This window comes from Rhinolophus hipposideros, assembly GCF_964194185.1.
Source record: "Rhinolophus hipposideros genome assembly, chromosome: 18".
Classification (NCBI taxonomy): Eukaryota; Metazoa; Chordata; class Mammalia; order Chiroptera; family Rhinolophidae; genus Rhinolophus; species Rhinolophus hipposideros.
In genome coordinates this window covers 50,586,975-50,604,333 of record NC_138064.1, presented here as the reverse complement: position 1 = coordinate 50,604,333, position 17,359 = coordinate 50,586,975, and the positions used below count along the sequence as shown (strand labels likewise).

Sequence of the window (17,359 nt, the reverse complement as noted above, 5' to 3'; positions counted from 1 at the left end):
CTGTTTTTTCTCCTAGCAGAAGCTTCTGATGATCATCTATAGACATGAATACATTAGTTGAATTTAATTATCACCCCAAGAATCATCTCTATCTTAGCTCATTTTAGTAACACTGCTGATGAACTGCCTCAGAATTTTTCAGAAAGAAATTTTGAAGAGTTTGTTATCCCTTACATTGAATATTTAAATATTTTTACTTAAAATTATATTCGAAAATGAGTTTTTAACTTTCAAATCTTGTACATTTTTAATATTTTTAAATCATGTTTTAAAAAATACAACAGCTTCATTGAGATATGTCACATACCTCTTGTGTAATTTTTTATCCCTTTAACTTATTTTTTAATTATCATTTCACTTTTTAATATTTTATGACATACATATAAATTAGATTTTTAATTAAAAGTTTATTTAATTTTTAACTTTGACATGTAAGTAAGAATATCTAAAAAATGCTGGAATGAATGAGGAAATCATCCATAAAATCTTTTGTCATTTTTATGTGTTTATGTTTTACATGTACATGGTTTTCGTCATATACTTTTTTAGGGTCTTCTTTAGTTTTTCAGTTGATATGATATCAAATAATTTTACTTATATTGTTTTATGGAATGATGACTTATTTTGCTGGCTTTATCATTATCTACCAAACAAGTGAATGTACCAGAAAGGAAGGAATAGGGAAGATAACAACAGCAGCATAAAATGCCAGTGTCCCCAAATGTTAGAAAAACAGAGAGAGCAACTAGGATAGCAAAACCAAAGAACCCATGCTGGTGAAAGTGATGTTGTGCTAGTTTGCAGCCTGGCCTGCAAGGGCATAGCAGCTTTTGTTTCTGCTCTGGGAAGCCACTGGTCTTGTAAGAAGTCCAAATACCTGACACCACTCTGGGGCGAGGAAGCCTAAGCTAACCACGTGGAGAAGGCGGATAGAGAGACTCGGGCACAGATGTATGAGTGAAGCCTTCTTGTACTGTTCAGACGAGCCTTGTTAACTGAGTGTAGCAGAGTGAGTAGTTGAAACCTGCCTACATTCCTGACCCACAGAATTCTGTGAAATAACAAATGATTTTAAACCACTAAGTTTTGGGCTGGTTTCCTGTGCAACAATAGAAATTGATACATCAGTCTCAAACTGATTTTCAAATACAGAGACTGCCATCCATACATAAGAATGCAGGGAATACTGTTCCCATGGACCTTTCCTAGGAATCTGTTAGTGCACTTGAGACAACCGAAATGACAAGAGAAACATCAAAGTAAGACTAGTGATGCACATCAGAACTAGGATTAAATAAGTGATGTAAAGGAGAGTATAGTATATAACTCTGTTTTGACAAGGAAATAAAATTCAGTTGTAGAAAATGTGGGCAGAGCACGTGCAAAACAATTTTTTTAAAACTATTTTCAGCAATTTTATATATATATATAAAATATATAAATTTATTTATTTATATTGGGGAAGGGGAACAGGACTTTCTTGGGGAACAGTGTGTACTTCCAGGACTTTTTTCCAAATCAAGTTGTTGTCCTTTCAATTTTAGTTGTGGTGCCGTTCAGCTTTAAGTTGTTGTCCTTTCAGTCTTAGTTGTGGAGGGCGCAGCTCAGCTCCCCGTCCAGTTGCCGTTGCTAGTTGCAGGGGGCGCAGCCCACCATCCCTTGCGGGACTGGAGGAATCGAACTGACAACCTTGTGATTGAGAGCCCACACTCCAACCAACAACTGACCCATCCGGGAGGCAGCTCAGCTCAAAGTTCAATCTTAGTTGCAGGGAGACGAGCCCACCATCCCTTGCAGAATTTGAGGAATTGAACTGGCAACGTTGTAGTTGAGAGCCCACTGGCCCATGTGGGAATTGAACCGGCAGCCTTCGGAGTTAGGAGCATGGAGCTCTAAGCCACCGGGCTGGCCCAGCAATCATATTTTTGTTTGTAATGTTAGTTTTGTATTAAGATATTTTCTTTGTATTGTGCAGCTAAAGCAAATGAATAATTTTAAATTATTCTAATTCTGTTATCCCTTATGTCTTGGATAGCCAGGAGTCTCCATGTGGAAGAAATAAATTAAAAAACTAAGTAAACACCCTGTGTTCTTTATTTTTAATTGGCAGTAATAGTGTGAACTCTTAATTTTATCTTAAAATGGTATATACATCATATATATGTGTATATTTTTGTACATATGTGTACCTATAATGTTAATCTGAAAATGTTTTATGTGTATTGTGGAATAAAGTAAATGAATATGTGATAGTTTAATTTTGACATTTCCTAGCTATGTCTACCGAAAAGTCCAAGAAATGAGCAAACCTAGTTCCCAGAATGTGATCTTGACATCTTTTGACTTCTCAAAGAAACCATGGCTTTTTTGATAAATCTTTCATTCCAGGTCCAGGGCATGAAATATACAAAATGATCTTGAAATATTTTATACCATACACACAAGAAGCTATCAAAAACTACTAACTAGAATCATGACTAAAGGATTCAGCAGCCAACTTGAAGAGGCTCTGAGGTGACCAGTTCTCTCAGTTTTAGTGCTGAGAATCCTGCATCCCAGGAAGCCTGTGAGTCTCAGGCAAAGCGGGAGAGTAGGTCCCTTCAGAGACTCCTCGGCCGAGCCGGCAGCGGGAGGCTCTGCGGGGCTGAGAGCTCCAGTGCTTGGCATCCTTTGGGACACTACAATGTCTGAGTGCAGAATAGGGGCCAAAACAGAACAAAACCCTAATTGTTCATCTTTGGTAGATGTTAGCAAAGCAGTTTTTATTTTGGAAAACTGATAAATAAAAGGAAAGAATCAAGTATTTGTACTTTTCTTTGTGAACAGAACCACTAGCTAAACAAATAGTAGATGAGGTAAAGTTTCTTTTCATAGAGTAATTTTGTATGCTAGTAAATAAAGACAGAATGATCGAATTGGAGTATCAGCATTTTGCAGTCACCGGTTTAATGGATTTTGACATTGAGTGTCGGTAGCTGCTGACAGCACTAAAGGAGAGAAAGTCATGGATGTGCTATAGGGTTCCACCACTTAATGAAAAATCTTGCCCAAAGTATTAAACCTGAATCTGAAGAAGCTGCCTACATCCAACTACTAATGTATAGGAAATACGGAAGACAGAGGAACATGGGAAAGTACATTGGGAGTGCAACCCGGTCTGTGGGAAACTATGGGACCGATGACCTAGTATATTCAACAGATTGCAAAGAAACAAAAGAAATGATGAGGGAACCTATACAGACTAAAAAAGAGCACAATTAAACTATAGCATTTACGTATGTACACTTCAAGAATAAAACGAAATAAAAATAAGGGAGTGATTCCCACAAAAGTCAGAATAATGTTTTCTTTTGGTTACGGTGGAGCGTAGAGGGGGCACAATGGAGGGTGCCATGATTGGGAGGGGGTTACATGGAAGGCTTCTGTAGTGGCTGACGTGGTTCTTTCTCCTGATTTGCGTGGTGGTTCCACCTCATTTTGCTATAATTTTTGTATGTGATTTTCTGTTTGTAGTATCTGTATATATAGTATTTTTAAAGACTTTTTTTTAAAAGCAATTTTAAGTTCACAGCAAAATTGAGAGGAAGATACAAAGATTTCGCGTATCTCCCCTGTCCCCTTACATCATAGCCTCCCCCTTAAGCAGCATCCCCACTGAAGTGGTGCGTGTGTTACAATTGATGAGCCTACAGTGACACATCATTATTACTCAGAGTCTGTAGTTTACATTAAGGTTTACTCTTCGTGTACATTCTATGGGTTTGGACAAATGTCTAATGACATATATCCATCATTATAGTATCATACAGAGTGTTTTTCATGCTGTAAAAATCCTCTATTCTCTACTTATTCATCCCCCAACCCCTGTTAAGCACTGATCCTTTTACTGTGTCTATAGTTTGGCTTTTCCAGAATGTCCCATAATTGGAATCATAGCCTTTTTGGATTGGATTCTTTTGCTAAGTATTATGCACTTAAGGTTCCATTAGGTCTTTTCATGGCTTGATAGTTTACTTTTTAGTGCTGAATAATGTTTGTATTGTATTTGATAATAAAAATCTAACCAAAAAATAAGTAAAGGAAATTGATTGGAGCAGAAGCCACTCTATTAGGAAATGGTGAGCATTGGTGCCTTATAGATTATCTAAGACTTGCTGACTGAGGATTTTATTAAATGCTATTTTGGGAAGATTCAACATAATCTCTTAGTAGAGAGCCAGTGAAGTTTATTAAAAAGGGGGTTGGAGTGCTGAAAACTGTGTTTCTAAGAAGATAAATCTGGTAGGATGGATTTCAGTAAGAGACTGGAAAGCTAGCCAGGAGACCACAGTGTTAAGGCGAAGGTGATAAAGATTTGGATTAGAGTGGTGCTTGTAGGAATAGAGGTAGAATAACTGTTGTGTTACGCAACAGAAGAATAGTCAATAAGACGTGGTGACAGATTAAGTATGGTTAAAAATAAAAGCATTAGAAATAAGCTCAAAGATTTCATGTTTGGGGGTATATCCTTCATTGGGTAGGGACTGGGAATTCTGGCAGGGCAATTCTAGGAAATTACATTTAAATAAGATCTGTGTTTCTCCTCATGATGTCTTTAGAATCCCAGAGGAATGATTCCTAGATTCTTTATTCCAAATAATTCATCTAAAAATGCTATCTGGCAATCCGAAACTGATAATAGTGGTTCTTTTACTATTGGCAAGTGCATAGTTGGGACAGAGATAGGAGGGTGACTTTTTATCTTTTTTATCTTTTCAGTTTTGAATCATGTGCTTATGTTACCTATTCAGAAAATAAGTAAAATGTGATTAAAAGATAAAGATGCCCAAGTCTTCCATTGTTCAGGGGGGAATTCTAATTTGGCATTATTATTTTAAGTACTTCAGACTATAGTTACTCAGAGAAGCAGTCAGATAAACATGTTTTTTACTTGGTTGTCTTTTGCTTACATATGTTTATAAACATACAGATGGTGCCCCCCAAAATGTGTATACATTTTGAGAAAGAAAAAAACTATTAAAATTTTAATACTCAATATATACCGATAAGATGAATACAAGTCATGTGTATAAATTTTTTTGGCACCCCGGTATGTTTGATTATATGTTTATGTTTGTGTGTTTGTTTGTGTATGTTGTCTGTGTGCATATTGTGGGTACATGAGTGTGGCTGTGAAAAAATGTTTATTGCTGGAGCCTCAGGGTCCCTGTCTTCCCAGTGCTTTTAATTTTTATTGCCAACACCAGGTAGGATCTTCCTCTTGAGTTGGCAGGTATTCTTGCTTTTCAACCAGGTTTAGGGCCATTCAAAGACGGTTGGTGATGCTGCAGCAGCATAAACTCTCTCTCTTCTTCATTATCACTGCTGAAGCTGAAGGTCGCTGCACATCTAGTACTGCGTCCGTCTCCCTTCTTACTCTTCCCCAGGCAATTGTCCTGGCTCCATTCAGCTTCTGTAAGAAAGTGTTCTGAAATGCATGAGTCTTTATTTCTGGTCTTAGTCTTTTGGATAGGTAAAGACTCAGTATTAGATCCGGTGATGAAAAGGTAATAGGTAACAGAGGAGAGCTTTTTGTTTGTTCGTTTTAATAACTTTTTCTTAGATAATAGCGATAAAAAAAACAGACTAGGAAATTTCAAGTAGGACATGCTTGTTCTTTTCAGTCTAGTAAAATTGGGAGTTTTTTTTTTTTTTTAAAAGATTTTATTGGGGAAGGGGAACAGGACTTTATTGGGGAACAGTGTGTACTTCCAGGGCTTTTTTCCAAGTCAAGTTGTTGTCTGTTCAATCCCAGCCATGGAGGGTGCTGTTCAGCTTCAAGTTGTTCTCCTTTCAGTTTTAGTTGTGGAGGGCGCAGCTCAGCTCCAGGTCCAGTTGCCATTGCTAGTTGCAGGGGGCGCTGCCCATCATCCCTTGCAGGAGTCAAGGAGTTAAACTGGCAACCTTGTGGTTGAGAGGATGCGCTCCAACCAGCTGAGCCATCCGGGAGATGGGAGCTCCGCTCAAGGTGCCGTGTTCAATCTTAGTTGCAGGGGGCAGAGCCCACCATCCCTTGTGGGACTCGAGGAATTGAACCGGCAACCTTGCGGTTGAGAGCCCACTGGCCCATGTGGGAATGGAACCGGCAGCCTTCGGAGTTAGGAGCACAGAGCTCCAACTGCCTGAGCCACCGGGCTGGCCCGGGAGAAGTTTTAAGTCTGTTTCCCTAAGGACCTAGAAAAGAGAAATCAGGATTGGAAACAATAGGAGGCAGTAGTAGGAAGATTGGCACCATCTGAGGATATTAAAAAAAAAGACTGATGCTTAGTTCCCACCGCTAGAGGTTCTGATTTAATTGGTCAGGGCTGTGGCCTGGGCGCTGGAACATTTTGAACCTATCTGCTTGAATGTAATGTGAATCAAGACTGAGAACTGCTGGCCTAAAGAAAACTGGTGCAGGCCTGAGGAGAGGACTCCCTGCGCTCTTCATAGCATCGTAATCCCCAGTTCACTCCATGTAGAGTAAATTGGAGTTTATTTTAAAATGATGCTTTTTAAGATTTGTGATCTTTTATGTTTCTGGTGGAAAATAAAAAAGACATGAAGAATCTTTAGCATCTGGGAAGAATGGATAGATTCACATAATAATAGTAATAAAACTCCATGGAGTGACCACACTTATTTATTAACCCAGTGATGTTTGTACAGGTTGCCTGTGATTTGCTTCGGAGAATTATTCGCATCTTGTACCTCAGTAAGAGACTCCAAGGACAGCTTCAGGGGGGAAGTAGAGAGATAACAAAAGCTGCTCAGAGTCTCAATGAACTTGGTAAGTACTTTTTTGGTTATAGAGTTAGTAGACTTTTAAAGATTTTTTAGTCACTTGATTTGTTGACTTGTTACATAATCACCATTAACAAATATTGAGCAAATGTATTTAATAATTGGCTGTTTACAACATTGTCACACTCTTCAAATTGGGTAAAATTAGTTGATTTCTTAGAAATGCTGTTTATTTAAAAAAAACTCATATTTTAATAGTAAATTGGCCTTTTTAAAAATACAGACCTGTGAATTTTAACATGTATAGATTCATGTAACCTTCAGCACAGTCATGATACAGAGCAGCCCCATTTCCCCCAAGATTCCTTCATGGTCTCCCTTTATAATCCTGTCTATCTCCCCCCTCTCTACCACCGCCCACGCCAACCCTGGCAATCACCTTCGGGTTCTGCATCAGTGACTCTTGGAGAATGTCACATAAATGGAATCATAAAGTATGTAACCTTTTGAGGCTGGCTTCTTGTACTCAGCGTTAATACCTCTGAGAATTACCTAAGTTTGTATATAGACCATAGTTTGTTACTTTGTGTTTGTTGGAATACCATTGTGTGGTTGTACCACAGTCAGTTTATTGATTCACTGGTTGAAGGAAATTTGTGTTTCCAGTTTTCGGTAATTATGACTAGAGCTACAATAAACGTTCGTGTACAGGCTTTTGTGTGTTCTTAAGTTTTCATTTCTCTAGGAGAACTATCCAGGAGAAACGCTGTTTTTTTGGGTGATAAATCCCATGTTGACATTATGCCTTGAAAATTTATTGAATTCATTTCTTCATTCGTTCCTTATTTTCTCAAAAATTTAGAGGAGACTCTTGACATTCATAGTTTTGACTAAGCTGCACAGTCCATGATGAAGCAGTTCATAATTTTTCAGGCAAAATTTTGAATAGCTATTGAGTGTGCATAGAACTACCTAACACCTGCATTTTAATGAGGCTTTGTGGTTTTATTCTTTTCATTTGGTACCCAGTAATTTCCTGAAGTGGATGTGTTTAGTGATATTTATACCATTGTAGGTTCAAAAGGTCTTTGATTATATCCATGTCAGGTATCAAGATTCTAATTACTTTTAATGGTATGCTTTGAAAGTAGTTACGCCAAAATAATATCAGAAAGATGTGTGTTACATGTTTTTTTTTGAATTTTTCTTCTTTGGATATTTCAATTACATAGCATGCTGTAATGCTTATTTCATGGTTTTTGCTAAGGAAATACATCCTTCACAAATCATGCTTCGACAACATTTCAATTTATAATGCTTAAATACATTGCTTGGCACATCATTGCGAATATATCTAATTTATGATTTGGTATGCTTGGAATATATTGTATAAAAAGATAATTTTTTTTGACAGTGAGTAATGCTTGAGTGTTTTTTTTTAGACTGCAAAATATAGGAGTGTAAAAATCCTAGTATCATCTGTTAGTCTTTGCTTTATCACATTTAATTTCTGTGCTTAAAAAATAATCTGTAGAATAATAGAATCAATGAAAACAGACACAGATTATTCCAAGGTTATTATGTATATTTTTTATCACTGATGCTCTCCCATAATAACAAAATGCTAGATTTTGATTATGATTATCATCCCTTTTAGAAACAACAGATGCTGTAATGCAAATGGTGTCTTTTTTTAAAAAAAAAACTGGCACAAGTATCAATCATAATGCTTTGGGTTGGTGCAACGCAGAATATAAAACCATTATCCTTCCAATGAGCTGTTGGCTTTACCCAGTTTTATAAATATTATGATGACCAGAGGTTATTGAAAAGGTATAGTTCATCGTGGAGTTATCTCAAAATGGATTGAATTAATTTAAATTTTTAAAGCTTTGCAGATTGTGTACTGTTCAAAAATTTGTGAAGGCATCATCTCTTCCTTCACCAGTCTTGTTTCAGTCTTGTTTAGTCCTGGCGTTGATAATAAGGAGAAGCGAAGAGGAAGATAAAATTTCTACATTTGGAATTAATATTTTAATAGAAGTAATAATTTGCTAATCACTATTATAATTATATATACACTAAATGGTATTTCTATAGTCGGACTAGCTCTGAAATTATCAGTGTCTATATCAGTATGGGTCTGGTTCTCATTAGAAAGAATAAAATGATGGAATAGTAGTATTTACACCATAAGCCTTTGGAATTATCTTAAAACCAGTCTCTCAAACTTGAAAGGTCTTCAGGCTTGAATTGCAGTGATCAGGTAAAATAATTGTTATCTAGAAATTAAGTATATTCTGAGGGTCTTGGGGAAGTGTGGTAGAGATTTCTCCTTGGGGTGATGAAAATGTTCCTAAATTAAATAGTAGTGATTGTTACACAACCTTGTCAATTATCAAAAAAGCCAGTGAATTGTGCCCTTAAAAATGTTGAATTTTATGGCATGTGATTTATATGTCAATATAAAAAGTATATTCTGGTACCTAGTGATGATCTCACATTGGCACCTTTTCTTTTTATTAAGTTGAGGTCTAAGTGACATGTCATAAACTGCACATATTGAAAATTTACAATTTGGTAAGTTTTGACATGAAACCATTGCCAATATCAAGATAGTGAATGAAAATGCCACCCCCGAAAGTTTCCTCAAGCCCCTTGGTAATTCCTCCTCAGGCATTTACTGATCTGCTTTTTGTCATTATAGAATAGTTGGCAATTTAAAGAATGTTATATAATTGGAATCATAGTTTGTATGCGTTTTTATTTGGCTTCTTTCAGTCAGCTTAATTATTTTGAGATTCATTCTTGTAGGTGTGTGTCAGTAAATAGCTCATTCCTTTGTAATGCTGAGTATTCCATTATATGGGTTTCCCACAGTTGGTTTATCCATTCACCTGTTGATGGACATTTGGATTGTCGCCGTTTTTGGCTGTTACAAATCAAGCTGCTATGAACACCCCTGTGTAGGTCTTGTGTGGACAGAGACTTTCATTTCTCTATGATAAATACGTAGGAGTGGAATGACTGGATCACATGGTATATGTATGTATAACTTTTTAGTAAATGGCCAGGTGTTTCTCAAAGTAATTGTAACATTTTATAAGCAGTAGTGTACGAAAATTCCACTTCCTCCACATCCTTGCCAACATTGTTATAGTCAGTTTTCTTCATTTCAGGCATTTTAATAGGTGTGCAGAAAAAGTTACTAGAACTACAAAAAAAAAATTGCTAGAACTAATAAAGGAATTTAGCAGGATTTCAGGATATAAGATCAATATATAAAAATTAGTTTTATTTCCATATACTATGCTAACAACCATTTGGAAATTGAAATTCAAAAATATCACTTATAATAGCATCAAAAATATGAATTACTCAGGGTTGAATTTGACAAAAAACACACAAAACCTGTACACTGAAAACTAGAAAACGTGTTGAGAGCAATTCAAGACCTAAGTAAATAAATAAATCTCGTCTGTGAATTCGAAGACAATATTGTTTTGTTTATTAATATGCTCATTCTCCTTAAATTGATCTATACAGACTCAACAAAGTTACGTTCAGAATCCCAGTAGGATCTTATTTAGAAAATGACAAACTGTTTTTAAAAATCGTATGGAAATGCGAAGGATCTACAGTAGCCAAAACTTTTAATGAAAACAAAGTTAGAGGATTAACCCTATCCGATTTGACCACTTGTCACAAAGACAAAGATAGACAAATCAATGGAATAGAATACAGAGCCAAGAAATAGACCCACACATATATGAACAACTGATTTTTGACCCATTTAGTGGAGAAAAGATAGTCTGTTCAACAGATGGTACTGGAACAATTGCATATCCATATGCAAAACTGAACTGTATTCATACCTCACTTCATATAGAAAAATTAACTGAAAATGGATCATAGTCCTAAATGTAAAACCTCAAAAGGACTTCTAGAAGGAAACATAGGAGAACATTTTTGTGACGTTGAATTAGAAAATGATTTCTTAGATATATCACCCAAAAGACACACACACACACACACACACACACACACAATGGTAGACTTTATGAAAATTTATAACTTTTATTCTTTGAGTGATATTATTAGAAGAGTGAAAAGACAAGCCAGAGACAGGGAGAAATTTTTGCAAAGTATATATATGATAAAGGACTTGTGTCCAGAATATATTAAACAACAGTTCTTAAACGTTGGGTAAGAACACAAACAACCCAATTTAAAAAACAGGCAAAAGATTTGAACAGATTCTTCACCAGAGAGGATATACGAGTAAATGGGTGGCAAATATGCATTTAAGATATTCAACAACATTAGGCACTAGGGAAATAAAAATTAAACTCATACTGTGTCATTTTAACAGAGAATAAATAGAATTACTTAAGTACAGGTTTACTGTAATTTTCCATACAGATTTTTATTGTGTAATAATTAAAAATAAAACTACATAGTGTAGATTTCAAGGTTAAATTTTATTACATTAATTTATGGCTTTTCTTCAAGAAGAATCTTGGGACTAGAGGAAAATTTAGCTGGACCTTACTACAAATTGGTAACATTTTTTGAGCAATATTAAGATAATGTATTTAAAACATTTAAAAATAATGTTACCAACTACTTTTAAAAATTATTGTTAGCCCATTTAAGGGATCCTACATAATTCATAAGTTTGATATCTTCCAGAATTTTTTGAGCAGTTTGATGAACTGTCATTCTGAACCAGAGGAAGGCAGCTCTTTTTAAATTAAATTAGTGTCTGAAAGGACTTAACAAGATTAGAAATATTGAAAAGGTTCTCGTAATACCAATATATCTGGATGAACAGGTTTGCTTATTCCATGGACTGTATTGGTGTATTGGTAGGTGAGGGTAAAAGGTATCAAATATATAGTGATGGAAGGAAAACTGACTCTGGGTGGTGAATACACCATGTGATACACAGATGATGTATTACAGAATTGTACACCTGAAATCTATGTAACTTCACTAACAGTTGTCACCCCAATAAACTAATAAAAAAAGAAGCACATAATTTTCATTCTGGATAGATTAAATGGAAAAACACATTTGTAATCAGAAACTTGTTTGGTAAAATTTGAGTTAGATCTAGTGGAGCTGGTTGTATGATTCAGTTGTTTGGCGCAAAATGTGATTAGCTTTAAAGTTTGGCACAAAATGTGAATGCTTATTACATCTTCATATTAATAATATACCTCCTTTACTTGGAATGTTGAATTTAAAAAAGTCTTGTGTCATGGGGAACCCTGTGTTTGGTCACTGCCAGTCTTCTGATTCTTAAGTTTTTATTGTTTTATACTTCATATTGTTGATTACCCCTATTTAGTTTACACAGTCTTCTCCAGTTAGGACACAATAAAATTGATTAGGTTTCTGCTTCTGATTAAAATTTTATCTCAATGCTGAGTACAGTTACATTCCAGGTATGAACTGGAATTTTGAATGTTCTCAGAAACAAACTTGTTAGTATTTAGATTCTTCAGATATTGATAAACTTCGTATCTTTTTATAGCATTGATGCTTTCTAAACAGAAACATAGTATCTCTTCATTTGTTCCAGTCTACTTTTATATTTTCAAAGTTTTTAAAAATATATGTAGATCTTAGTTTATGTTTAAAAATCCATGATTTATAATTCATTTAATTTATCGAACAATTAGGTTTCAATATACAGAAACCTTGTAGTTTATTAGGAACTGGTATAAAACGAGTGACTAACATGCAGTTTTTGTGTTTGAGAAGCTTAAGGTATATGTCCTTTTCTAAAACTCAGTCTAAAACTGTTGATGATGTGACGCTCGTGGGGTGATGGTGGTGGTGATGTGCGAGAGGAAGTCGCCTCCTGTCCTCCCAGCTTTTCATGAAAGAGGAAGAAAAAGCTTCGTCATTCTCGTGCCATGAGACTTAGTTTATTCACTCATTCAACCAATATGTATTGAATGTGTGTGCCGTGTATTATTCTAGGTATTACAGATACGTCACTGAAAAAAATGGAAACTCCTCTGCCTTAGAGAGTTTATATTCTAGTGGATCCCAAGGTGACAACCTGGTCTATCCATAAAAAGTTTGCTTTCCTTAAATTATGTAGCACTATTTAATTGCTTCCAAAGGCATTGTTGCCATTGGTAGATCTCCCAGTATCTTTTTTTAAATAAAGGATAAAAAAAATCACATTTAAGATGCACCGTGTGTGTATAGTGAATGTATTTTTATGTTGCGATTGTGGGTTGAGTGTTGTTAGTGACTTAACATTCTGTGGCTAAGCTTTATTGAATTTTTTTTTTTTTTTACTGGGGAAGGGGAACAGGACTTTATTGGGGAACAGTATGTACTTCGGTGACTTTTCCAAGTCAAGTTGTTGTCCTTTCAACCGTAGTTGTAGAGGGGGCAGCTCAGCTCCAGGTCCAGTTGCCGTTGTTAGTTGCAGGGGGCACAGCCCACCATCCCTTGTGGGAGTCGAACCGGCAATCTTGTGATTGACAGAACACGCTCCAACCAACTGAGCCACCCGTCTGCCCCTGAGTTATTTAAAGATCATTTTTAAAAAATGTATAGTCAAGAAGTAAATTATTATCAAGCAGTTGGATATGATATAAGGTATTTCCTTCATTAATTTTTATTGCTTATGGTCTGTTTTCTGAGTTTTATAATTTTGTTGCTAAGCTGAAATATATTAATACCATGTATCATGAGAAAATATTGTTAAAACAAAATTTATCATGGAAGCGTTTTATGAAATGTTGTAAAGGAAGGGATAATGTAAGTTTGTTTCATTCACTAATGTTTCTATTGTAACTATGATATTTCTCAGTCTGATAAAACAGTACTACTTATAGGCAAACAGTTCTGATTTGTGCACAGATTAGAGAAAGTACGATTTATATAATTTAGCCACATACAGCTAGGTGACCGATACTTAATGAAGTACATGAATGTTTTTTAAGACGTCTACAAGATGATGTAGTTGGTGAAAATTTTAATGAAGTTTTATTATTTAAAGCTTTTAAAAATTCTTTATTGATAGGGAGAATTTTTAAATGTGCCACATTCCAGTATTAAATTAGGTCTGAGGTGACTTCTTAAATGTATTTAATAGTACATGCTTAGGTTTTTTGTGACAACTTCAATATAGAGAATTCAATATGCATTTTTAAACCTACGGTGTAATCACATATGATGATAGACATTTTCTGTAAGTGTTCTGTAAGTGTTTGAGATGGTCTCTAAATCACTTACATATGTGACTGACTTCAGCTGCCACCAGGTGGGGTGATGCTGTCTGTGCTCAAACCCACGTGTTCAGGATAATGGGCGTTCGCTTAGGTATGGGTTTGCCTGTTGCAGAGATAAGCATATTACAATTACACCCATACAAAGGCTCTTTTTTTCTATCTAATTGAATTTAATGTTAATAAAATTTGTATTTAACAGATGATACCCATGCAGCATTTATGATCCTATTTTATTGGTTTCATCTTTCATTACAGTGTCAAAAAAACCCAGGATAACATCCAGACAAAAACAAAAACAGCTTAATTTTTGTAAGCTTTAGTATTTTGTTTCTCATACATTTCAAAGTTATAGTAGTATTTCTAGGTATGTTTTATTCCATATGGTCAGTTAATGCTTGTGGAAGCTCTGTATTTTACCTTACTATTTGTCACTCCTGATGGAACGTTTATCTGTTTGAGAGCACTGTGAAGGTTCTTTTAGCTATTAGATTGGTGCAAAAGTAATTGCGGTTTTTGCAATTATTTTTAACCGTTTAAACCGCAATTACTTTTGCACCAACTTAATAGATTTCTTGGTTCTAAGGGGTTTCTTTTCATTTTGATACCGAAGCCAATAGTTCTCAACCTTCTTTTTCTATTCCAATATATATTAATATAAACCATCAATGAATTGAATGTTAAATTTTAACAATTCAAATGTATCTTAAATGAATATAAACAGTATCTCAGAAATATAGGCTTATTATTTTTCTTGACTGACTGTTCCTTAAAAATAGTGTCAGCCCACTTCTTTGTGAATTGCAGTTTTGGGTCTCTAAGTCTAATATTTTATGGAAAGATTAGATTTTATGGAAAGATTGTACTTTAGTATATGTGCTGCCGAAGCGAGCACGGCCTGCTGTACTTTACATCATCATTATACTGATTGTGTTATGTATAAAAAAGCCTAGAACTATATGAAACAGTTTCTATCAGTTTTTGGTTTGGTAAATTGAAATGAACTACAGGCTAAGTGAAAAGGGTTTATGATTGTAGGTATACATACAGAGTTAGAGTTCCACACTGAATGCCATGGAAACCACAGGGAGGTAGGCAGGCAGGATGATCTTCTGAGATGTGTTTAGTAAAATAGGATGCAGTTATATTCATTTATTTTCATTTCTGTCTCAGGGTCTTGAAATCCATTTCAGTGAAATCACAATGTGTTTTTCTACCATATCCAAATGGGAAGATAATACTGATGATAATGAAATTTTATTATCGCAACTAGGAATATATTCAATGATCAGTGGTCACAATCTATATTATTTCCATATTAATTACGTGAAAACTAAAATAATTCTACTTTGGGGAAAAATCCTGGAATCATTATTTTTGGCAAACTATTCTCTAAAATCCAGTCATTTCATACCATATAACTCAAAATGGCCGAGTTAGTTATCTAGGGATGTATCTTACAGCTAATTTATTCTAATGGGTACATTACAAAGGCATGATGGTCAGAATGAGATGGTACGTAGAGGTTTTTCTACAGCAGTTACAGTGATTGGTACCATCTGCTTTTAAAAACCTCCATATCTAAATTATATGTTTCGTGTCTCTGGAGATTCAGTCATTCACTTCTCAAGTTTATCCAGAGTTGCTTCTTGAGGAAAGTGCTGAATTTGTCAACCACTGTTCCTGAAGACCTCCTTCATATGTTCCAGGAAGAACAATTGGATAGGATCTTTATTTTTCAAAACAGGGTGCCAACTCTTACATTTTAATTTGGTTTCCAAAACTTGTGGATCCACAATCTGTCAATGTAGCATACATTATTGATTGAGTTCCCAATTCCTTTCTCCCCCTTTCTTCCTTTCTGGCAGAGTCCCAGATTTAATTTAGTTTTCATCTTCTTAGTAAACCTGGACTCAGATAAGGGGTCACTCCTTGCCTGCAGGGCTTAAAACATGCTTGGTCTTGATAGTTTCATTCTTTTGTGTAATTGTTTAGATATGGACATGTGATCTCATCTAAGGAGACATAAGGAAAGTGATCTAGGAAGTTCCAAACTTTTTGGAAAGATTTTCTTTGTAAATAAATGCAGATGAAAAGGAGAAACTAGAAGTGGAGACTAGATTCTGTTTTGAAACTTTTGAGTTGTACTACTTGCCTATTTGTAATAAATAGACACCAGATTGCTACCATTGCATTCAGTTGTCTCATTTTCTTTATTTCACGCACTTTTTTTTTTTTTTTTTTACTTTTCTGAATGTTAATAGTAATACTTTATATTGGCATGGTCTCTATAACTTGTGTATTCACACATAGAATTTTACCAAATTATCTCCCTTGTTTCATTTCTCTTTCTTCTTTCATCATCTGTCTCTTCATGTCCCCCCTCACCTTTCTTTCCATCTTTCCTTGTTTTCTTTCCAATCTCCCCCACTCATTCCTTTCTCTTCCTCCTTATTATTTAAGGTACATTTTCTATTGTACTTTAAGCCTAGTCTCTTACTTTCCAAGTGGGGCTGGATTAATGATGGATTTTCATTGAGGGACTGAGAGAACTTGGGCACTAGACTTAGATTGAAAGTGGAGTGGGTATTCCTTATTTGGGAAACGTCAAGAAACAGGCTGATTTAACTTGGTTTATAAAAAAATCAATTTTATTCAGTATAATTTATATACAATAAAATAGACCCATTTGAAGTGTGCACGATTCTTACCGGAGAGCGGGCCCTTGGAACGATGTTCAGGCTTGGTTTCCACACCAGGTGTCAAACTGGTCGGTGTCTGAGCTAGATGCCCAGACCGGGGATCGAACCTGGGCCTCATGTAAAACTGGGAATCTTAGCTGCTCTGGCTGCCCAAGGATGGGCCCTCCTTGGCGTGTGTCTAGGTTCTTGGCATCTCAAGCAAAGAATTGAATGAGACACAGAAATAAAGTGGTGAAAGGGCAGTTTATTAGAAGAAAAAGTACACTTCAAACAGGTAGAAGAGGGCCCAAGCAGAAGGTAGTAAGCTCAAGAGCCATTATTAAAAGGGTCAGTACACTCTAAAGAGTTTGGAGTGGGCTGTGGCTCAAAGGCTCAAAGGCCAAGGGCCCAAAGGGCTCAAAGGGCCAAGAGCCGGGCCCAGGCTCAGGGCAAGGGCCAAAGGCGTCATTATTAGGAGAAAAAGTGCACTCCGAAAAGTTTGGAGTGGGCGGACTGAGCAAACGAAGGGGCTCAAAAGGCGCTGACTGGCGAGGACTTGGAGTTTTTATCCCTTTTTCTCTCTAGAATGGGCTGTTCTTCTCCAGGCGTGGGACCACTTGATTGAAACCTGTGATTGACAAGAGGCTATTACCTCATCTT

The 17,359-nt window shown here is 35.7% G+C and overlaps 1 protein-coding gene across 3 annotated transcripts in view; it reads left to right on the top strand.

Annotated features, from left to right (window-relative positions):
• COG5 (component of oligomeric golgi complex 5) overlaps nt 1-17,359 on the top strand; it is a 326,514-nt gene that overhangs the window by 27,567 nt on the left and 281,588 nt on the right. For all 3 annotated transcript variants that reach the window (XM_081079882.1, XM_081079884.1, XM_081079883.1), the window contains exon 6: nt 6,688-6,808. In XM_081079882.1, coding sequence (XP_080936008.1) covers nt 6,688-6,808 — 121 coding nt within the window. The remainder of the gene's footprint in view (nt 1-6,687; nt 6,809-17,359) is intronic.